At 49.0% G+C, this 24,057-nt stretch overlaps 1 protein-coding gene across 2 annotated transcripts in view; it reads right to left on the bottom strand.

The window, feature by feature from the left end:
• Positions 1-21,584, bottom strand: part of LTF (lactotransferrin) — a 33,051-nt gene extending 11,467 nt beyond the window's left edge. The window contains exons 1-12 of one of the 2 annotated variants that reach the window (XM_055557365.1): positions 21,472-21,584; positions 17,443-17,606; positions 14,313-14,421; positions 13,835-14,017; positions 13,071-13,218; positions 12,071-12,126; positions 6,557-6,735; positions 5,955-6,129; positions 5,274-5,428; positions 3,554-3,644; positions 1,262-1,309; positions 480-635 (exon numbers count right to left, since the gene is read on the bottom strand). In XM_055557365.1, the coding sequence (XP_055413340.1) occupies positions 480-635; positions 1,262-1,309; positions 3,554-3,644; positions 5,274-5,428; positions 5,955-6,129; positions 6,557-6,735; positions 12,071-12,126; positions 13,071-13,218; positions 13,835-14,017; positions 14,313-14,421; positions 17,443-17,606; positions 21,472-21,514 (1,507 nt within the window). In that variant the 5' untranslated portion in view covers positions 21,515-21,584. The remainder of the gene's footprint in view (positions 1-479; positions 636-1,261; positions 1,310-3,553; positions 3,645-5,273; positions 5,429-5,954; positions 6,130-6,556; positions 6,736-12,070; positions 12,127-13,070; positions 13,219-13,834; positions 14,018-14,312; positions 14,422-17,442; positions 17,607-21,471) is intronic. The other variant, XM_055557366.1, reaches the window with a different exon arrangement.
• Positions 21,585-24,057: the final 2,473 nt, after the last annotated feature.

The following is a 24,057-nucleotide window of genomic DNA, read 5'->3' as shown; positions in this document are numbered from 1 at the left end:
CTCCTGTGTGAGGCGTGAGCATGGTGTGCAGTAGGCAGGGCAGGAGAGGGGAGGCTGAGGCAGAAGTCTGGAGGTCTTACTGGGTTTCCTCTGTAAGTCAGTTCTGTGTAGTAGCAGAAGACACCTTTTATGAGGAAGGCAGGTGGCTTTTCCCAAAGTAGGGAGCTAGCACCTGGGAGGAATTTAGATCTGGAGCTCCAGGAGGTGGAAAAAAAAAAAAAGACTTCTGGACTTCTCAGTACCTGCATCCATTCTTAGCGTGCAGAGAGGCAGACAGACACTGCAGTTTTGTGCCTCCGTGTGGGGTGCACGGGGCGTAGGGCAGGTTGTATGAAGAAACTGAAGGAGGCAGCCACAGGGGCCTGTTTACACCGAACGAGGCCTGTGGGCCGCAGCCAGCCTGCAAATCCCCACCCCTCCCTGCCCTGACTTTCTCAGCAGACCCCAGCCCACCCCCACGACTGCCTCAGGATTCCTACCAAATGCGCAGGAGCCTGTCTGGTTGGCGATCAGGCCCATGGGGATGTTCCAGCCTGCAGTCCTGTCCACGGCGGTGTGGCATGACTTCTTGCCTTTCAGAGAATTCCAAGTGAGCCCCTCATTTGCTTTCTTGACAACTGCCACGGCAAGGTACCCTTGGACAAATGGAAGAGCAAGTCTTAACCTCCCAGGGCCTGGTCCGTGGACTCTATTGCACAGCGTGCAACCCAGGCCCACAAAGGTTAAGAAGCATCGCCAGGCAACGATCCCTCCAGATGACTGGTCAGTGTCAAATAGACCAACACAGCTTAAGCTTAAGTGGGGTGCAGCTCCCCTCCTGCTAGCCCACGCCTGGTAGACTTTGCTGCCGGCAAGTGTCACTCTCTACCGAAGCCGAGGAGGCACCAGCTCTGGAGGGCGGTGGGCTGGCTGGTGAACAGGGCATAGGATTTAGCACAAGGGACCCTGGTTCCAGCCAGGATCTGCACAGTATTATCCATGGCTGTGAGTGAGATCTGGGGCTCTGCTTCCTCATCTGTATGAGATGCGGATGGGCCACCCCTCCTCCCTGTGCTCAGGACAAAGTGAAGAACTCTAAGATTCCTCTGCCATGTGTGAGGATCCATGTGAACGTAAATCCCAGCCACTCTCATCTCTGAATGACTGGCATCTGTGAAAGAACTCACAGCTTCTATAGCTACATCTCTGTGAGGTTTTTTTTTTTAAGTTCCCAACCTCTCCTCCTCCAGGGACAAGAATGTACCCTTGACCCTGAACTCACCTTCCGTTGGTCTCAGCACACAATCTAGGCTACTGTGTTTGGAGGATTCTGAAAGAATAAAGAGAAGCAAAATGTCATTAAACACATCGTTTAGTGTGTTCATTTATTTTCCAAAGTACCCATATATTGAAAAACGCATATTGGCATGGCTTTGTATACGTTTGTTTTTAACATAAATAAATGGCATTGTAGAATAGACTTCACTATGTTTCTTCCTTTTCTGGTTTTTGTTTTCAATTCAACCCAATGCTGTGTTTTTAAGTTCTTTTTTTAAACTGACATATAGTTGATTTACAGTGTTGTGTCAATCTTTGCTGTATGGCAAAGTGACTCAGTTAAACACATACACACATTTGTCTTTTTATATTCGTTTCCATTATGGTTTATCCAGAAAACCGGACACAGTTTCCTGTACTGTACAGCAGGGCCTTGCTGTTTATCCATTCTAAAAGTAACAGTTTGCATCTACCAAGCCCAAACTCCCAGTCCGTGCCTCTCCCTCCTCCCACCTGCCTTGGCTACCAGTGTGTTCAGTATGTCTGTGAGTCTATTTCTGTCTGTAGATAGGTCCATTTGTGCCATATTTTAGGTGCCACATATAAGAGACATCATACGATATTTGCCCCAATACTGTGACTTTAAGTTTGAATCGCCTTACTGTCGTATGGAACTCACTGAGCTGAGTTATGGCTCCTAAGCTCACTGCTTCTGTTGTGGTCATTGACATCTTCACACATGTCTGGGGATGTACCCAGGGGTGGAACTGCTGAAACGAACATCTGGACAGCTCAATCAACTATCTTTTTTTGTTTAAGCCACTTGGCAACTGCTTGGTGTTATTTGCAACCAAAGGACTCCTACCTAATCCCCACCGGTCGGAGGTGCGGGGCACCTGGCCTCTTCTGGTTCCCTGTGGAAAGGCGAAGGATAAAGTGGAATTGTTTACATCCTTGCAGCACTCTCCATCCATGCCTTTGGACTCCGGAATTGGCTTCTCCTTGGGAAAAGGTCTCATCACCCCCACTTCATGTGATGGATAATTTGAATGTAGGTGTTGCTTTATTGGAAAAACATTTTGTAACTGGCTTATAACATTATGTAAGTTTTATGAGTACTATACCTATAGTGTGTGTGCTCTTTGTGACCCATGGACTGTAGCCCCCGGGCTCCTCTGTCCATGAAATTTCCCAGGCAAGAATACTGGAGTGGGTTGTCATTTCCTCCTTCAGGGGATCATCAGGGGAATCTTCCTAACCCAGGGATCAAACCCATGTCTCTTGACTCTCTCGCATTGGCAGGCGTATTCTTTATCACACACCACTGGGGAAGCCCCTTACCTGCCGTGTGCTCACCACCAAAACTTTAGTTTCCATCCATCACCTACCCCCATTACCCATTTCCCTCTCCCCCACATCTCTTTCCCTGTTTTCTTATCCACCACTGTGTTCCCTGAATCTGTGTATTTGTTTTTGCTTGATTTGGTTCATTCACTTATTTTTTAACTATCCCACATAGGAGTGAAATCAGAAGGTATCTGTCTTTCTCCACCTGAGAAATCACAAACTTTTAAATCTCAGCAGTCCAGAATCAAATCCAAACAGACCATCCCAGCAGTTCCATGCAGCAGAAATGCATGTATGTGTTCACCAAAAGACAAGGACCCAGATGTTCACAGCAACTCTATCCATGGCAGCCATCCATTGGAAATTACCCAAATGCTTCCCCACAGTAGAATAAATAAGTAACTGCAGCAGAGTCACAACAGAATACTACAAAACGAGATATAACGCTGAGCAAAAGACTTTTTAAAAGGTACCTGCTGTGCAACTCCTTTTACATTGAGTTCAAAGATAGGCAGAACCAATTTGTGCCGTTTGACTTCAGAAGTCGTTACCCTTGCTCAGGTAAAAGGGCTGGTGGACACAAGAGGACTTGTGGAACCTACTGTATCTCGCTGTGGGCACTAGGGCTTGGGGATGCACCAGTGTGTGAAATGTTCTTGAGTTGTACACTTACATGCACTTTTCTGTATATATATTATAACTTACTAAAATCTTTTTAAAAATCAAAAAGAGGAAATCAATCTGGGCTCCGTCAGTTCTCGCCACATTAGGCCATGTGGGTAACTTGCCACACTAAGCCATGTTCATCTATTCTTTCTCCTGATTCTCCTGTTTGAACCTATCTGTTCATTTTAATGTCTCCGCATGACCCACCGAGTGGGGTTACTGCTCTCCACCCCGCCCTCGAAGCCCAGAGGGAATAAGCCAGAGGGTACTCTTCTCCACTTACTCCGGTTCTCTGCCAGGACAGGCACCAGACCACACTTGCCCGCAGTGTAGATATATCCTCCATCCAAGCTCAGGGCATCCGCTTCCCCTTTCTGCCAAGACAAAGCATATCTTCAGCACCACGGTGAGGCTATTTCCCATCCTGCCTGTCTTTACAGCTCTAAGAGAACGGACGTCAGGTGCCCCAGTGAAGCAGCAAAGATTGATCTGAGCAGCCCGAGGAAACACCACGTGCACTATTACTTCTCTACCGGCCGTGCATGCCTTTCACGCTGTCACTTCCACTGCAAAGACCGGGAACAGGCAGCCCAGTCGTTGCTGCTGTGTAGTCACTAAGATGTGAATGACTCTTTGCGACCCCATGGACTGTAGCCCACCAGGCTCCTCTGTGTATGGGATCTCCAGGCAAGAATACTGGAGGGGGTTGCCATTTCCTCCTCCAAGGGGATCTTCTTGACCCAGGGATCGAACCCACGTCTCCTGCATTGGCAGGTGGATTCTTTAACCCCAGACTGGGAACAAAAACTCCTTCTGTACTTGGAGCACTGTTGGGACGTACTCCTGTACCAGCCTCCCTCACTGAGGAGACAGGTGGGAATGGTTGGTCTTGTCTGGTCTCCACTCATTAGCACTACACTCAAAGAATTCAGCAAGTGAACAGAACCAATTAAATTCGCTCACCATCAGAATGAGCAAGCCCTCACTCCAGCACTGGAACATGGATTCAGCAAGACTGTGAAACTCCCTCTTTGACTAATAACTTTTCTACAACTGTATTGAAGGTAATTAGAGATGTTGATGAAGATTTCTATTCAAGGCTGCACAGCACAGGGTTATTGATAACATCAAAATAAGGGGACAAAGAAGAATAGGGTCATGGCTAAATTGTACCACATCCATATACAAGATATTCTGAAATAGTTTTTTTTTGGCCCCACCATGCAGCACGTGGGATCTTCCCCAAACAGTGATCAAATCAAGGCCCCCTACAGGCCTTCCTGCACTCTTCACTACTGGACCACCAGCAAAGTCACTGAAATAATTTTTTAAAGTGTTTTCAAAGCATATGTCATATGGGAAAATAGCCAAGATATACTGTTAAGTGAAAAGGACTCAAAACAACATAAGCGAAACAATCCACTACTGTTTCGAGGCTAAACTGAGATGAATTGATGAATCCTAGGGTGAGGAATTAGTGAAACTCTTAACTATGTGCTAGGTGCTTTCCTGCTGGCTCAGATGGTAAACAATCTGTCTGCAATGGGGGAGACTCAGATTCAAGCCCTGGTTCGGGAAGATCCCCTGGAGAAGGGCATGGCAACCCACTCCAGTATTCTTGCCCGGAGAATTCCATGGCCAGAGGAGGGCTACAGTCCATGGGGCCACAAGGAGTCAGACATGACTGAGTGACTAACACGCACTGAACTGTGGTAGCCCCGTATGAGGCTCCATTGCTGTTTGTTTTTACATCACATCTTTCTAAATTTTCCAAAGGACCTGCATTCATTGTGAGTTGTTCTTAAGGTCAGAAGAGTGGTAAGTCCACAATAGACACTCTGGAGGACAGAAAGCTCTGTCTGTCCCCACTCTAGGCAGGCAGCACAAGCAGACCCTGCCCCCCTGGGGGCGGAGCACCGCTAAGCCCCTGCTCCCCTCCAACCAGATGCGGTGACCTGCGCCCCCCACCCGTACGGCTCGCAGGCGGGCGGCAGGCGCCCTACCAGCACCAGGGCGATGCAGTCATCGGTGGTGGAGGCCGTGGCACAGGTCACGATCTGGCCGCTCTGCTGGCTCCACTGCTGGCACTTCTTCTGCTCCTCGGGTCCCACCGCGCACCACACGACCCTCGCGCGCCGTGCCTGCACCTCCTCCGCAGCTGCCCGGGGACACAGCGGTCAACAGGCTGGAACAACAGTGCAGCCTCCCGGTTCACCCGGAGTCCGCCTGAAGCCTTCAGCAGAGGAAGAGCCACGGCTGAGCTGGCCCAGGGTGGTATCGTGGCCAAGTTCAGGGCCCAGGGCTCTGGATTCATCCCAGAAGGGCCCTGGCTCTCTCGGGGTGTCTTCGTACTTCTCACTTCCCCAGAGGCAAACTGTCTGCTCTACCAGGGCTGGGCAACCTGACGCACACGGCGTCCTACAGCAGTATTATCAGCAGGCGACATGCTCCTTTGGAGACACTTGTCACCCGATTTGGTCCATAGAAGATGCTCACATTCGCATCCCACCTACCACGGTGAAGACCTCCAGGGGCTGGAAGGTGACCAAGGGACCACTGCAGAGCAGGGCCAAGCTGCCCATAGCGGGCGGGGGTGGAGGGTGGGGAGGTGCTCCCCGAAGGCCCCAGCCAAGGCTCACTGCCCACACTGGCCTGCCCTTAGGGAGGGCCTGGTCCTCACTCACTTTCCCTGAGGTTCTTCAAGGCGGTCAAGTAGCGGGAGCCCAGGTACAGTGCCGAATCTACCTTCGAGGGGATCCTCAAAAACCCAAGAGCAGAGTCTTTGAATAGCAGGTCCCTCTGGCCGGGTGGAGAGCCAAAGAGCTGGAAGCTCCCAGACTTGTTTTTTCCGAACTTCTCCTAATTAAGGGAAAGAGAATTATGATGTCAGTGGTAGACAGGAAACCGAAACACCAGGTTGAAACAGAGTATCTGCAACTCCGGGATGATTCTGAGAGCAGGAACCTGGGTTGACCTCCTCCTGTAGAGGGTCTCATGGCCTCCCTGAGACATAGCTCAGTCATGGCTTCGTCTTTATGAAGTTGCTGGGGTCTGAGCACCTTAGAGTCTTGAGAATATTGCATCATCCTCCACCTACTTCTGTTCCAGCCCAGGAGACACCGCCAGTGGGTCATGCTAGAGGACGCATCATTGTTTCAGCTGTATGGAGTACGGCCTAGACAGGCAGGCCACTGAATATTCCAGAGTAGCAGGGAGTTAGGGAAGGAAGGAAGGAAACCTCCCCACCACCAGACCGAAGCGGGTGGGGGTACTGAGGGTGGGGTACCTGCGCCTTGCTGAGAAGCTTCCAGATCAAGTCTTCCTTGCCATCCACACTTCGGGCCACAACAGCATGAGAAGGGACCTGGGCCAGGTGGCACTCCTTGAATGCATCCACTGGTGCCCGAGTGTTGTTTAGGCAGAGAAGCTCATACTGGTCCCTGTCAGCCTTCTCTGGCAAGTTCTCTGGGGGAAGGGAGAGGTGGAGCAGAGGAGGGTCCAGATGAGCAGACCCCAGTCAGTAGCCATGAGCCATGGCCCTCCTCTCCCCATAGAATTTGAGCTGGAGGAGACATCTTATGCAGTTGACAAAACTGGGGGTCAGAAGGGCAGTGGATTGCTCCAGAACATGCAGAAAAGTAAAGACAGTGCCCAGGAAGCCTTAAGGGCAAGCCCATGTTCCTCTGATTGGATCATATAGGCTCTGGGATTGTGGCAACTCTTGCCTGGCAAGCCAAGGAGGCTGAACCAGACCTATCTGTTTACACGACAACCCCACCTACAAAGGGACGCAGGATGGAAACAACCCAGAGACTGCTGCCTTAACCCCCATCTCTAGAAACAATAAAAATGGTAAAAATTTTAAAGCAAAAAATACAGTTGAATCACTTCTCAACACTTGGGTGTATCCAAAAAAGGAGGAAAGACAGTATGAGTGAGTCCATCCAGATTTGGAACTGTTGATCTATATCACATGTAAATTGCATCAGAATACATTAAGTGATGGAAACTGACCTAAGTTGTTTTATGAGCTTAGTATAATTTGGATCTCAAAATCAGAAAAAGAAGTACAGGAGGGAATAATTACAGACCTATTTTACTTATGAACATAAGAATCTAAAATAATTAGCTAACTCAATATAACAGAACATGTTTAAACTAATAGGTCAGACTCTTACATTTATCGGTTTATTCCATTCACAAAAGAATGACTGAATGCCAAAGAAGCTAAAGACATTCATGACAAGAATGGATTAAAGGAAAACAATGAGATCATCTTAATAGCTACAGAGAAAAGCACTTATATGTTCAACATTTATTTGTGCTTTTTTTTTTTCAGTTTTGGAAAACCAGTAATATAGAGAACTTGGCAAAGGTATTACACTTGATAAATGCTAGTTATCAAAATATCTACAGAAAAATCATACTAAAAGAAGAAAATTTAAAGTCACTTCAAAATCAGGACCAAGGCAAAGATGTCAGTTGTCACATTGCCAACACAATACCAGATGACCTGTATTTCACAATTTACTAAAGAAGTGAGAGATATAAACACTGGAGGGAAAAAGACAAATTTTAATCATTGAAAGATGATGTAATCACCTACATAGAAAAGCCAGTGAAACCAAGAAAAAACTAATAGAACTAACAAGAAAGTCCGGCTAGGCAACACTACAAAAATCAAGTGTTACCCGCATTAGCAACAACAGAGCAGAAACTAATACAGAATATAATATACTATAATAGCAGGTAAAATCATTAAATAGCAGGTAATTGGCTTCATTGGCTTCTCGGGTGGCTCAGTGGTAAAGAATCCGCCTGCCAATGCAGGAGATGCAGGAGACATGAGTTTAATCCCTGAGTCAGGAAGATCCACAGGAGTAGGAAATGGCAACCCACTCCAGTATTCTTGTCTGGAGATCCCATAGACAGAGGAGCCCAGCGGCCTACAGTCTATAGGGTCACAAACAGTCAGACACGACTGAGTGACTGCAATTAGTTTCCTTAAACAATGCAGAAAAAAAAAAAAAATTCAGGAGGGAGCTCCCCGATGGTCTGGTAGTTAGGATTCAGTGCTTTCACTGTGGTGGCCTGGGTTCAATCCCTAGTTAGGCAACTGAGATCCCGTGAGCCTTTCTGCGCAGCCAAAGTAAGACAATAACAAACAATGCAGGAGACTAACAGAAAAAGGTTAAGTTCTATAAATTCTATTAAAAAACCTAAAAAGAGGTGGGATCAAAAGGGAGAGATTTATTATGATTTAGGGATTAGAAAATTCGACATAAATCAGTTTTTCATGGATCAATTTAAATTCAATACAATTCTACTTAAAGTATGATGTTTTAAACAATCAAGAAAATAATTCAAAAATCTTAGTTAGGAAATAAATAGCAAACTATTTGGGGAAGGTTCTCTTTCTTTCTCTCCCTCCCACTTCCACCTCCATAGCTATTAAGAATCACTACAAACCAGAAGAATAAAAGTAGAAAAATACAAACAGACCAGTGATACAAAGGAATGTGAAGTCAAGTGGGCCTTAGAAAGCATCACTACGAACAAAGCTAGTGGAGGTGATGGAATTCCAGTTGAGCTATTCCAAATCCTGAAAGATGATGCTGTGAAAGTGCTGCACTCAATATGCCAGCAAATTTGGAAAACTCAGCAGTGGCCCCAGGACTGGAAAAGGTCAGTTTTCATTCCAATCCCAAAGAAAGGCAATGCCAAAGAATGCTCAAACTACCGCACAATTGCACTCATCTCACACGCTAGTAGAGTAATGTTCAAAATTCTCCAAGCCAGGCTTCAGCAATACGTGAACCATGAACTTCCAGATGTTCAAGCTGGTTTTAGAAAAGGCAGAGGAACCAGAGATCAAATTGTCAACATCCAATGGATCATCAAAAAAGCAAGAGAGTTCCAGAAAAACATCTATTTCTGCTTTATTGACTATGCCAAAGCCTTTGTGTAGATCACAATAAACTGGAAAATTCTGAAAGAGATGGGAATACCAGACCACCTGACCTGCCTCTTGAGAAACCTGTATGCAGGTCAGGAAGCAAGAGTTAGAACTGGACATGGAACAACAGACTGATTCCAAATAGGAAAAGGAGTACGTCAAGGCTGTATATTGTCACCCTGCTTATTTAACGTATATTCAGAGTACATCATGAGAAACGCTGGACTGGAAGAAACACAAGCTGGAATCAAGACTGCCGGAAGAAATATCAATAACCTCAGATATGCAGATAATACCACCCTTATGGCAGAAAGTGAAGAGGAACTAAAAAGCCTCTTGATGAAAGTAAAAGTGGAAAGTGAAAAAGTTGGCTTAAAGCTCAACATTCAGAAAACAAAGATCATGGCATCTGGTCCCATCACTTCATGGGAAATAGATGGGGAAACAGTGGAAATAGTGTCAGATTTTATTTTTTTGGGCTCCAAATCACTGCAGATGGTGATTGCAGCCATGAAATTAAAAGACGCTTACTCCTTGGAAGGAAAGTTATGACCAACCTAGATAGCATATTAAAAAGCAGAGACATTACTTTGCCAACAAAGGTCCTAGTCAAAGCTACGGTTTTTCCAGTGGTCATGTATGGATGTGAGAGTTGGACTGTTAAGAAAGCTGAGCGCCAGAGAATTAATGTGGTGTTAGAGAAGACTCGTGAGAGTCCCTTGGACTGCAAGAAGATCCAACCAGTCCATCCTAAAGGAGATTAGTCCTGGGTGTTCATTGGAAGGACTGATGCTGAAGCTGAAACTCCAATACCTTGGCCACTTCATGCAAAGAGTTGACTCATTGGAAAAGACCCTGACGCTGGGAGGGATTAGGGGCAGGAGGAGAAGGGGACAACAGAGGATGAGATGGCTGGATCGCATCGCCAACTCAATGGACATGAGTTTGGGCAGAGAGGCCTGGCGTGCTGCAGTTCATGGGGTTGCAAAGAGTCGGACACGACTGAGTGACTGAACTGAACTGAACTGAGTAATACAAAATAGCTCAGAATCCATGATTATAAACAAGTTTTATGTATAAACGGCTCCACACAGCAGTAGGAAAACGGTAGAATTTTTTACAGTCAGCATTGTAAGGAAAATAGTCTCACTATAAAGGGGGAGAATAATGAAGTGGAATCCCTACCTAATTTCCTAGGTAGGGTACATATGAACAGAAAAGAATGTGTTAGGGAGGGGAGTCTATAAATTGTATTGTAGAAAATCTTTATGATTTGGATGGAAAATAACATCATGGATGAGTGATCAACTAATAGCTCTGCTAGTAATTGATTTATTTTTCTTCAATAAAGTTGCATAAACCAATGAGTTAGCTGCCTGGATTAATCAGTATGGGAAACAATCTTTTGTAAATGCAAAGTTGTTTCTTTGTATATACTGTTGGGATTTGCCTCATTGTTTGATATCAAAGATGATGTAAAGTTCAAGAGAGTGAATATTTTGCCATGTTCAGTTAAAAGTGCGCAGTCTGTTACAGGTTGACACATTGGTTGACCTGATTTATGCAGAATTAATAAGCTATTCAGATAGTGCAGCTTTAGTATGCTGCACATGATACTGGCAGCCTGGGAATTCATAGATGCACTTGGGACCCAGCAGATTTGAAACACGTATATGGAGTTTAAGAAATTTATTTTCCAGGTGCAACCCCCATCTAACTAAATCTTTTCTTCACCTTGTTCGCTTAACAGCTGAAAAGACCATAACATGGGAGTAATAATGGGTCAAAATTTACAAAATAAAGTACTGTTTTGGTGTGGGAGTTGTCATGAGGCTATATTGAAGTGACTTTATGTGGGATATTGAGTTTTTTTAATGGATTGAATATCCATTAAAATGGATTTGTTCAGCCATTTACATTAATGCGCATTTGAATGCAACAGATACCATTTCAGGTGACTTAACATGAATGAATAAAAGTCAATGCTATTGGATTAAAAAATAAATAAATAAAAGACTCCAAAACATATGCCAGCAGGGCAAAAGTGACCAGTTTGACTTTATCAATATCAAGGACTTCTGTTCAACAAACCTGTTACTGACAGATTTTTTTTTTTTTTACTGAGAAGAGATTTTCCTAAAGTCTAGAACCAACCATGGCTGGTTATCTAGAGAGGAGAAATGCCTCACCTTGAATCAAAATCATGAAGAAACAGGCATGAAAATCAATAGAAAGATAGTCAAAGGTGAAAAAAGGAAGAAAGGGAAGCCCAAACTACCAGCAAATATATTGAGATGATCAAACTCACCAGATGCCAGAGAAATGCAAGATAAACCAACAGTGACGTATCTACTGCTTTACGACCGTAGATAATAAATGTACCGTGCGCTCTCCACAGAGCACGTCTCAGTGTTAGAACCACTGAACCAGACAAGTACAGCACAACAACACGTAAATCTCTAAAACAGAATGCTGAGTGGGAAACCTTGATCACGTCATAATCAGTAACGATCAATAAAGCTTCTGTGAGCTTAGAATCCAGAAACACAGATCAGCACCATACACTTTGCAAGACTACATCTGTCTCGGAGGACGTGTGTCAGATACCTTGACATGGGTGTCTTTGATGCAGAAGCGAAAGATAGCGGGCACGGGAGTTTCAAAGAAAACTGATTGCTTAAAATATAAAGTCACAAAAAAATAAGAGCTGTGCTCTACAGAGAACTTTGATAATCGTGTGCCAGGAAGTGAGGAGTCAAATTAGCTCACTACTTGGATTTACAATGAAATGAAAGGAAAGCAAAGCAAAGGAGGCAGTACCCTTACTTCTCTCCCTCCCCTTACCAAACACTGTCGTCTCCTTGACAAAAGCCACGTCTCCAGCCCCGTCCTGCAGACACCTGTGGGATGAGAAAGCACCAGAAGGGTCAGCACAAAGCGGCCAGCCCGGCTTGTTCCTCGAGCCTGCCTGTGGAACGGGGCCCTGGGGCTTGTCTTCTGTGGGCTCCTGACCTGCAGAGGACAGGTCTCTGAAGCTCTGGGGCCCCCACTGGGAAGGCATCAGGAGCCACCTGCAGATGGATTCTGAGGAAGAAAGAACCAGAGGATGCTGGCTAGAGACCCCCACTTTCCCCTTTAAGGGTTGATTGAGAGGGCAAAACTTCATCTTTCTATGTAAAAGAGTTTCCAAGCCTCTGCACCAAAGGGTAAAAGCAGTACATGCGGCCACGTGGTTTTTTCCCCTCCCAGGGCTAAGTGGCAAACGTGCCCTGAGCAGCAGAGAATCGGGGAGGCCTCCCCAACACACACAAAATGCCTGAGTCCGAGAGGCAAATGGGGTAAAAGGAGAAACATCAGCTTCAGCGCGAAGCTGGGGCGGAAGAGAGAGCTCCCCAGTGAGGCAGAGATCACTACCTCCCAGGGAGAGGGACCAGGCTGTCCGGCTGCCTGGCCAGGGGTCTGGGGCTGGTCTGCTCATGACAAGACTCCTTCAGTCCCTTGGTAGTTAGGGAGGGGACACCCGTCAGCAGGAGGAGCCCAGGACGGCAGAGGGACAAAGCCAGATTCAGGGATCTCTGGGGAGGTATGAAGGGGGCTCTGACGAGGTGACTGTTCGCTGGGCTGGTGCAGTGGTGAGGGGGCCCTGCGGGGGGGCTAGGGGACTGGAGGAGATCGTGCACTGGGCAGAGCCAGCACCTTTTTCAGACTCAGTTTCTCTGCACAGGAGAACTGGACCTCCTCCATGGTCCCCACTAGCTCACTGAGCTCTATTTGGGCCCAGAGAAAGGGCCTCCTAGCCCGAGGACACGTGGGCCACTGGGGAGAAGAGGACAGTCTCACTTACTTGAAGGCACCAGAATAACCGAAGTATGGTTCCCGGGGGGAGCAGGCACACTGGTTCTCCCCCTCCCCCTTGCACAGTTGACACAGGTTGGGGTACGCTTGTCTATCAACGCAGGGAACACAGCTGGCAGAGAAGAATTTAGCCACAGCTGTTGAACAGAGAGAAATGAACCAGGGTGTGAGCTCACTAGACCACTGCCAGTGGCACCCCCAGTGTTCCCTCCCCTCCACCCCCACCTGATAGCCTTTGCAAAGCCAGGAGCTCAGAAGATGTACATTGGCTGAGACTAGACTCAGCTACCTGGAGAAGGCAACGGCACCCCACTCCAGTACTCTTGCCTGGAAAATCCCATGAATGGAGGAGCCTGGTAGGCTGCAGTCCATGGGGTGGCTAAGAGTCGGACATGACTGAGCGACTTCACTTTCACTTTTCACTTTCATGCATTGGAGAAGGAAATGGCAACCCACTCCAGTGTTCTTGCCTGGAGAATCCCAGGGACAGAGGAGCCTGGTAGGAGGCCATCTATGGGGTCGCACAGAGTCGGACATGACTGAAGCGACTTAGCAGCAGCAGCAGACTCAGCTACCACCTCCCAGGGCTGCTGATACAGAAGACCCCATCCCCACAGGCTTCACAGTAGTTAACCTGACCCCTGCCTTGGATTCACCCCACATGCTCACCTGGGACACCCCGAAGTGGCGTGTGAACGTGACACTGGAGTAGAGACCCCAGCCTGAGATCACCAGAACCCCTACGCGTCTTACCTCCCTGGAGGGGCTCGAGTGACTCTGTCCAGCTCAAGTACGGGCGAAGGATTCCCATAGGGATGTTCCACCCAGCAGACCTGCCAAGGCCCGTATGGCAGGACTTCCGGCCTTGCAGCTGGTCCAGCTGAAAGTTGCTGCCCTTCTTCACGACAGCCACAGCATAATAGTGGGTTTGGGGAGCTGCAGAAAAGGCAGAGACAATAGAGAGCTCTTAGCCTGAACCAGAGAGAGAGAGAAACAGCCCTCCCTGAATGAGCCCCTAGTGGGAGGGGAATTCCATCTGGTCACTGCAGCCCAGAGCCTCCTCTGCTTCCCCAGTGTGTTGGTGACCGGCCCAAAGAGCCCAGGGACATCATTCTCTGGACGTGTGACACTGTCTGAGACCTCAGCTCTGTGCCTTGTCCACTCTGACCCCACAGAGCCCAGGGCCCAGGTCCAGGCCACCTCAACTTCTGGGTCCCCAGGGAGAACTCACACTCTTTCGTCCCATAGATCTCTGCTGCTACTGGCCGCAGTTTGTAGGGGTCCAGGCCTGCCTCAAACACCATGCCACCATCCAGGGTCACAGCATCTGCCTTTTTTTCCTGAAAACACAGGCCAGACCAGCTTCAGGAGAAAACCTACCCTAAGCCAGGCAAGTGAACCTCAGGATGTCAGAAGGCTCCATGGCTGGAAGGATCTTCCAGAGGGTCAGCTTCCAGTCACATCCCACTCAGTTGCCGTGAGAGATGGTATGAGCCCAGAGCCCCTCTTTTTGGGTAATGAGCTCCAGCCCCTTTGCTGTAACTCCTGAAGTCACCAGGTGGCCACTTTTTCACAAGACATGCCTCAGATCCCTCCGCGATGGCATCCTTCACCGTCTTTTATATTATAAATTGTGGGGATGGACATGGGCACACTGCTATATCTTAAGCAGATAACCAACAAGGACCTACTGTGCAGCACAGGGAAGTCTGCTCAATGTTATATAGCAGCCTGGGTGGGAGCATTTTGGGGGAGAGTGGACACCTGTATATATATGTATGGCTGAGTCCCTTTGCTGTTCCCCAGAAACTACCGCAACATTGTCAATCATCTATATCCCAATACAAAATTAAAAGTTCAGTAAAAACAAAAAGTTCCAGATGCTTCCCCCCTGTTTTTCCTCTATATTTAAGCTATTGTTTTTATTGAATACAAATTTTAACCATTAATATATCTTAAAGTTATCATCATCATAAACCATGTTCATCCTCTTTGGCATATTACTTCACCTATGCTTACTTATTTCTCATATTTGCAGCCTGGTAGAAATAATATTTTCCGAACTGCTTTATTCATCTAAAACTGCCTACATTTTCTCCTGTAGCAGCTTTATTGATTGTATTGACTTCATGATATTTTATCATAATGTAGCTGTTTCTAATTTATTAAGCTAAATTTGAAACATTCCCTCCAATGTTCACCACTTGGGACTTGGGCTCCTTCTAACTTTTTGCTATTAAAATCACACTTGCATGGACAGCTTTGTCCTCTTAGACTTTTTCCCTTCTGATGACCTGTTGCCTTGGGATAGGCATCTGAGGGCAGGATCACCCAGACAGTGGGCATTTTGTCTTCAAGGCCTTGGCCATTATTGCCATCCTGCTTTCCAGGCCATTCCTTTCCAATTTGAAATGCCACCTACCGTGAGGACCAGTCTCACTATAGAACCACCAGTGTGAGAGGCTTTCATTTTATTAAGTGCTATCACTTAGAAAATTCAAGTGCTAACAAATTGCTTAGATTTGTATGTCTCTTGATTATTACGGGGAACATTTCATAGTATTTTTATTAATACTACCTCCATCTCCCCATATTGTTTTTCTTATGTGATCTTGCATTTCTTATCAGTTGAATTAGTTCTTTATAGAATACAGTCACTTGTCAGAGCTGGTGCGTATTCACTCCAGTGCTTTCTAAATTTTTTTAATTGGAAGATAATTGCTTTGCAATGCTGTCAAATGTTTTGCTTAAATGTTTTTAATGGCTATAAATTAAAATTTTTAATCATTCATTTTACTTCGTCATTTAGTTCATTGCTTTTTTAAAAGCTAAGAGACTTCTCTTCCCTCCACAGTTCTGCTAATGAATCTGCCTCTCTAGTTTTCAATAATACACATTTTTAAGCATTTAATCTATCTCTATTTTGGTGTATGGTATGTAGTTGTTGTTGTGTAGTCGCTCAGTTGTGTCCAACTCTTTCCGACCCCATCGACAGGAGCCCACCAGGCTCCTCTGCCCGTGGGATTTCCCAGGCAAGAACACTTGAGTGGGTTGCCATTTCCTTCTCCAGGGGATCTTCCTGACCCAGCAATTGAATCCACATCTTCTGCATTGGTAGATGGATTCCTTACCACAGAATCACCAGGGAAGTCTGTGGTATGTAGTACTGATTTGAAATGGAGCTCTTATTAAAAAGGCAGACTTTGAGGTCTTATTCACAGATATGGAACAAGTTCGAATAGGACCTACAAATCTGCATTTTAAGCCATCAGGAGATGCTGGTGTTATTTGTCCACAGGCCATAGTCGTAAAATAACAGTCTAAAACATTATTCAAACTAGATTTTTCCCTTAAGTACTGTTCCAATATGGAGAAGGAAATGGCAACCCACTCCAGCGTTCTTGCCTGGAGAATCCAAGGACGGGGGAGCCTGGTGGGCTGCCGTCTATGGGGTCGCACAGAGTCGGACACGACTGAAGCGACTTGGCGGCAGCAGCAGCAACTGTTCCAATAACCCTAGATATTAATGGGAACTTTACACACATTACCTACTTTGTGCTAAAATCACATACACATTACCATGCCACACGGCAGACACACAACATACTTGTCAAACAAATAAATAAAAATGATGGCAATAGATTTTACATCTGAAAAAAACAAAAGGAATCTGAAGTTATCCACAAGTCATGACTGCCTTTCCTTTCTCTCTCTGCTAACGTCTTAGACAAGTGTCTTTCCAGTGTGGCCTGGCAGGCCGTGCCCCAGCGTGTGATGTGCTGACTATGATGGGCTGGGCTTTTTCCTCTGCAAGTTCACAGGTAATTTCTCTGGAGATTTTCTTTTAGGGTCACCTTGACTTTTGCCAGTGTTACATATTCACCCAATACAACCGCTCCTGTCACCTCGTTGTGTGGTGGTGGTGGGTTAGTCACTCAGTCGTGTCCGACTCTCTGCAACAACATGGCCTGTAGCCCACCAGGCTCCTCTGTCCATGGGATTCTCCAGGCAAGAATTCTGGAGTGCGTTGCCATTTCCTTCTCCAGGGCATCTTCCCAACCCAGGGATTGAACCCAGGTCTCCTGCATTGCAGGCAGATTCTTTACCGTCTGAGCTACCATCATTGCGCCGTCAGTATTCTCAATTTGTGTGGTGATGCCAGTTTCCCTACAGATGGTTTTCAAATGTTAGAATGGCAACGTCTGCTTCCAAAATAGCACTGTGTCCTAGGAGAGAGGACAGCTCCCAACTTACAGGCGCTCGGGAAGAAGAGCAGAGGGGGCAGGGCGAGCACATTTTCCATGGCACTTGGATCCCTTCCCTTTCAGTCTGGTCCCACCCAGCCTATGGCCTGGACTCACCATGATGGCCCGGATACATTCCAAGACAAAGGCCCTCCTCACACAGGTGATAGAGGGAGCACCCAGCTTCTTCATCCTCCACTGCCATCGGTGGCATTTGAGCCACTCGGGTTGGGAGATGGTACACCATCGAACGTTTTTCCTTGGGGCAGCCAGACACAGTCCTGGGAGAAAGAGGCCAAAGAGCGAGGGCTCTATCACTGTCCGTGGAAGAGACGGCCTTGCCCTCTCAAGCAGGGGCCCTCCCCTTCCCTCTCCATTCTGTGGCTGAGTCAGGCCACTCTCCTCCGATGGAGGTGTTTCGCTAGCCTAATGACCACTCCATGCTGGCCAGAGGGCTGTTTGAGGACATGATCAGAGCCTCTGGAATCGTTTCCCTCCTCTGACTGACATACTTCCTACCCCCGACAAAAAGCCAGCAATGCTCCCTTGCATCAGCTAAGGGAGTTCTTCCACCTGCTTTGATCCCCTGGAACCCAGGAGGTAGGCAGGGAGGAAGTATTGCATCTGTCTTTCTGGTGCGGAAGCTGACTCTTGAGGGTGGCTGAGTGACAGTCTGCTCAGCAGTGGCAACGTCCAGCCTGGAATCCGGGTGCCTCTAGGTTGTTGAGGCTTCAGACATCTCCCCAGAGGATGCCAAGGGAATGAAGGAAAACACACCCCACCCCTTGTCGGGAGCTGAGCTGCCGTAGGTGCTGTACCAAATGGGTCAGTGTGCCTGAGTTACACCATTCACCACGGCCCCGAAAAGAGGACTCTCAAGGAGGGATGGAAATGTTCTTAAATTGATTTACCACGATGGTTGTACCACTTGATAAAGTTACTAAAAACCGCTGAATTGTATACTTTGATGAGGTGAATTTTATGATAAGAAAAATATACATCAGTAAAACTGCTACCAAAAAAAAAAAAAAAAAGCCTCTTGGTTACAAAAGCCACTCCCCTTTTGGATGTGATTTGGTGGGGAAGGAGGCTGCATTCAGCTCTCTGCCACCTCCTATTCATAAGCACCCCCTGCACCTGTATTGAGACAGCTGGCGAGGATGTGGCTGCCACACCCTTCCCCTCGCCAGCCACCGTCCCAGGGAAATTTCTAGGGCTGTAATCTACCCTAGGAAGCCTTCCTGGATCTGTTCTGAAGTGAGAATCAGCACTATCCGATTTAGCCACTGGGATATAGCACGGTATCCTGGATGCCCTCTGTATACACGGCACTGGGTGATATGCAGAGGAACGTGCAAGCAGATGGCAGCAGCCGTCTCATCGGGAGAGGCAAAAAGCCCCCAGGGATGCAACCAAGTGTGATGAATGCCCTAGAAGAGAACAAGTGCCAAGCCAGGTGTGATGTCCCCATGACCTCAGCCAGTAATTGGGGCGGGGAGGCAATCCAAGAAGTGGGCACAATGGGCCCTGTGCACAGAGACGGTTGCAAGGCCGATCTGTGCCAGGTCTTTCCTCAGCCCTTCATGTGTTCCGTTCCCCCTCGATCCACCCAATCCCTTTTTATTGAGAGTTTTGCTGATATCCACGTTTCCTAGGTGAGAAAATTGTGGCTTTAACTTATGGCTTGCCCAAGGCTTCACAACTAATAAGTCTGGATCCAGGATTTGAACCTAAGCAGTCAGACACCAAGCACCCTGCCTATGTAAGCTGACTGGTTAGAGACGGGGTGCCGTGGAGATGGTAAAGGGTTTGGGGGCAGGTCATGGAAAGCCTCCCGTGCTGGTCCTAGAAGGTCTCGTTCAGAAGCTGTGGAGCGGTGACTCACAGGAGGGCAGGGACAGGTGGGCTGAAACCTGGAAACCAGGCAGAAAAGCATCGAGGAGGGAGAACACAGCAGAAATCAGGAGTTGGGGGGGGGGGGTCACAAGATGGGGGTGAAGGGAGAGAGCAAAACGAAGACTGTGTGTCAAGCTGGAGGGAAGGCATGAGCAGGGGCAGGAATAGGGAACCAGGGGACGAGCTTGTGTGCTCCCTTGAGAGGGGTGAACCAGGAAACTAAAGCACCACTGTGAGGTTTTCTGAGACGCACCGCCCCCAGCCCCCCCAAAAACCAGTGCTGGGTGCAGCATGCAGCGCTCTGCTCCTCCCCTCCACAGCTCCCAGCAGCCAGCTCTGAAGCTGTGTGTCTCTCTCAAGACAAAACGCTCCCCGAGGCAGATCTAGGTCTGGCCCTTCCGGTATCCCCAGCCCCGCCCCTGATCTGTCTCAGTCACTCACATGCTGCCCACTTGAGCCTGGATGGCACCCTCCTGAAAGGACACATGCTCAGATTCCTTCTGTGTGGACACACAGTGCCCGTCTCTCAAAGGCAGGGGCTGGGGTGGAGTTACTCTTCTCGGCCCACCCAGCCTCTTCCTGCCATGACACCCATGGGGAGCAGGGCAGGAACCCCCTAGGCCAGTGGCCGGTCCTTCCACTGGGTAGGACAAGGGATTCAGTGATACTTTGGAACGTTGGCCACCATCCCATGGACAGCAGGATTTAAACTGCAGACCTCAGTGGGGGTCAAGACAACCAAAGATTCAAGTGAGAATGGAACCCAGTGATGCAACTCTGAGCCAGATTCCAGACTGCAGCCCATGACCACTTCTAAGAAAGCAAGGCTTCCTGCCCCTCCGGCCTCTCCTAGGTGGCCCCGACCCTGTGCTATGGGCCCAGGAGGCCACGGGTCAGGGAGCAGAAGGAAGGGTAGTCGTGAGCTGGTGGTCCTGGCCAGGTCCAGTCCTGCCTTAGAGAAGAGAGAAATAATCCACAGCCCTGGGGAGGATGAGATGGTTGGATGGCATCACCGACTCAATGGACATGAGTTTGGGCCAACTCTGGGAGATACCATAGGACAGGGGATGCCTGGCATGCTGCAGTCCATGGGATTGCAGAGAGTTAGACATGACTGAGTGACTGAACAGCAACATGGGAGGGAAACTGGAGAAGAGGACCAGAAAAGAGGGACAGGTTAGGGAACAAAAGTGCACAGTTATCCTCTAAACACCTCTTTTCATCCAGGAAGCTCCCAGCCCGGAGTAGATGCCAGAGGACAGAAGGAGGCTGCACTGAGCTGCTGGCAGGACAGGCTGCAGAGGGTGACACCTGGGCTTTCACTTGAGCCCTGCACACACCCCATCTTACCGCTGACACTCTCCAGCCCTTGCCGCCACTGTCCTGGACCCTCCCCCTCCGCTGCTGGAAGCCCGGCACTCACATTTACATCACTAATGTCCAGCACAGGTGAGTGTTCTGAGCACTCCAGGAATCATTTCAGACACTTGAGGGGGTGGGGGGTGCGGTCAGAAGGAACGGTGGTTTAGTTCCTTCTGCTTAGTCCCCTTCTAGTCCAGGTACATTAAAAACCAGGCACCAGGCATTCCTCTCGCACCCTCTGACAGAAGGGGCCCAGCAGCAGGGTCTGTTCCCCCCACCCCCGCCCCTTTGCAGTGGGAGGGCTTGTGTGCCCCTCCGTCTACCAGGGCAGGCGGCCCTGCGCCCTCCTCACAGCCCTGTGGAAAAAGGGTTGAGCCATTTTTCAGTGAAGCTGAGGTTCAGAAAGACTGTCTCTTGCCCAAGTTACACAGTTCTTGCAGGGGCTGGAACCCCATCTGCAGTCTCCTGAGTGTCTTGGGCAAGTCACTCGCCCTCTCGGAATCTCATTACCACCCCAGCCTCCCTCTGTATACTCCTGTCACCAGTGCTATGGGTAGGACAGAAGGGACAGGGACCGGGAAAGACCCTTAGGGGAGCTCGGCAGCTCTGGGCACGGACCCCGCCGGCTTCTCGGAACCCAGCTCCGGGCTCCTCCCCAGGCGAATGGGCGGGATCCGCCCCGCTCCGCTCCCGGGCGCCTCCTCTGCGGCAGGTGCCCGTGTCAAACTGCCAACTGCGGGGGACAAGGAGGCCCAATCGGCGGGGAGCGAGGACCCAGACGCCTACACTGAGGGGTGAGGGGACTGGGATGCTCCCACAGCGGGGCGTGGGGACCGGGACATCTACCTGGAGGGGCATGCCCCTGCCCCCACCCATACCTGCACTCACCAAGGGCTCCAAGGGACAGCAGGGCGGGGACGAAGAGCTTCATGGCTGGGGTCCTGGGACGACTCCGGAACGAAGGCTCTGCCACCTGCGCTCGTTCTGCGTCCCTTTATCCAGGGCTCGGTGACCTCACGAGGTTTGCCCCGCCCTGTGGTCCTATAAGCGCCCCAGCCTCCCTCCTCCCGCCTCCCGAGGTCTGCAAGTTCCTAGAGGGGAAAAATCGGGGGGAAGGGGGGAGAGGAGGGGCGGAGACCGAGGGAGAGGGAAAGGTGCCCGGGCGGGGCTTGGCGCTCGGGGAGAGGATACCCAACCCACACCCACCTCTCAAGTCCCCCAGCGCTGCCTAGTTGGGGGATGCTCTTTCTTTCCCACTTGTCCGCAGCCCTTCGGGAGGGGCAGTCCCTGAGTTTTGTCCCCTCTCCGGTCTCTGCCTCCTAGAGAGCGGGACCCAGAGCAGGGGTCCTAAGGTGAATCTTTGCGGATCAGCTTGACTGTAGAGAAGGTATCTAAAGAGCTTGGGAACCAGTTAAGGCAGACGGAGACCCTTGCATCTGCACGCAGCAGCCAGCCTGGAGTTTTGAAAGAGGGCCCGCTGCCTGGCCCGGGGTCCACGGCAGCCTGGTCCAGCTGGCAGAGGCTGCCCAGAGTCTGACCCAGACTGCCCCTGGGGTCCTCCTGAGACCGCAGTACAGCTCCCAGAAAACAGAACCAGAGGCCTAAGTGCTCAAAGGCTGTCTCCTGGTCCCTCATTTGCCAATGAAAAGGATACCCTACCGCTTGGGTTGTTTTGTGGCAATATGAGGTGGGAGACAGGAACCTCATTTTGATAAATGTCCTATTTTGTCCTCAGTACACAGGCTGACCCTGTTTCAGGAGGCTGGTTTTCAGTTCTAAAGCTAGAACTCTGCTCTGCATCCTTGAAGTACACTCCCTTGAAGCACAACGACTCCCACGCAGGGGTCTCCAGGGCAGCCCTGCTTATCGTTCACTGATTGCAAGCAAACTAAGTGTCCACCAAGGGGTGGGGGAGGACTTCCCTGGCGCTTTCATTGCAGCGTGTGCAGGTTCAGACCCACTTAGGGGAACTAAGATCCCATATGCTGTGAGGTGTGGCCAAAAAGTTTAAAAAAAAAGGGGGGGGGGTGTCACATAGAGCATGATGCTCTGCAACATACTGGGGGGCCCAGAGAGAAAGGGCCACCATGCAAGTACTGATGAGCACTTAGCTCCAGGAGATACTAAGTGAAGAAGTCAGGTACTAACAGCGAGAGAAATTCCCTCTGTGGGTTAGTCTGGACAGTATGTTATTCTGAAATCTGTCTGTCCTGAAAAGCTGGCCTTGATTCTTTGCTTAGACTACTGAGTACACAACGGGTTTCCAGGAGCAGAGGGGCAACACCTCAGGAGGTGGCCCTGTTGCGGGTGGATATGCAGTGGGCAGCACTTGGCACCATGGCGAAGAAGAGCCAGCCCAAGTCTCGGAGGCCCTCGAGGAGGCTGTGGAGCCCCTCTATCCTGGGCGTGGATCTTGCCAAGGCACATGAGTGGAGTCTGACTAGGGATCCCGCTTGCTGGGCACAGGAGTGGGATCCAAGGTTCAGTGGGAGAATCACCAGTCAGCTTTTGGGGTGACGGATCCAGGGTCTCTCATGGTTTGGAAACACAGTGTTGCACCATTAAAAGTTGCTTTCATCAATAACTGCAATAAGCCATTACAAAAATAATGAAGTAACACAAAATTGACTAATTCTCAGGAGTGCTGAAGCATCTTTGTACCTAAATTAGCAACTTGGCTTTGCCCTTCTGTGATTATAAAAGAATTAAGACATGTCACCACCCAGGTCTGTATCTCCAAGTGCAAATTAGAAAAAGGATGGTTGGGAGGTAAGATGCCTGCAGATTCTCTCATGTCTGATACAGAGTTGGCAGGAACATAGAGAACCTGGGGCCACAACTGAGAGGCTGAGCTGAGGGATTGCCCTGGAGGCAGGATTGGAGTTAGCAGACTGTTTTCATGCTGTATCTTCAAGGAATGTCCCAGCCTCAGGCCAAAAGAACAGCCCCCAAGGCCATCTGAAGCGGAAGCTGACAAAGGAGGTGGGGCTGCCCAGAAGACAATGTTCCACTGATCTGTTATCAACATTCATTCATTCACTCATCCAAGCCAGAACTGGTGGGTGCCAAGAGGGCCACAGAGAAGAGGGGGTCCCGTCCTCGCCCTAAGGAGCTGATGGCACACCGGGGGTGGGGTGGGCACAGGCCACGGAAGAGGCAAGGCAGCATAAATAGGCAAGGCAGCATAAATAGAGTGAGCGAGGGAGCCAAAGGAGGGTCATTTGACCGGTTCGCATCATCAGGAGCCCATAAGGCTTTGAAGAAGAGCATTTGACCTAGGTACCTGAAGGAAAGGGTACCTATCTACAAAGAGAACTTCAGGTAGAGGAAATAGCCAGGTAAAGGCTTGAGAACATGGATTCAGTGACCTCAACGGACAACCAAAAGTTGCCCTAGGCTTTCCGACCTGGAACACATTGAAGGAGGATCCACAAAGTCATGTCCTCCATCCTGAGCTCCACGTCAGGTGTCTAT

This window comes from Bubalus kerabau, chromosome 20 (genome assembly GCF_029407905.1).
Source record: "Bubalus kerabau isolate K-KA32 ecotype Philippines breed swamp buffalo chromosome 20, PCC_UOA_SB_1v2, whole genome shotgun sequence".
Classification (NCBI taxonomy): Eukaryota; Metazoa; Chordata; class Mammalia; order Artiodactyla; family Bovidae; genus Bubalus; species Bubalus kerabau.
The sequence above is the reverse complement of the archived record's forward strand: the minus strand, read 5'-3'. Positions and strand labels throughout refer to the sequence as shown.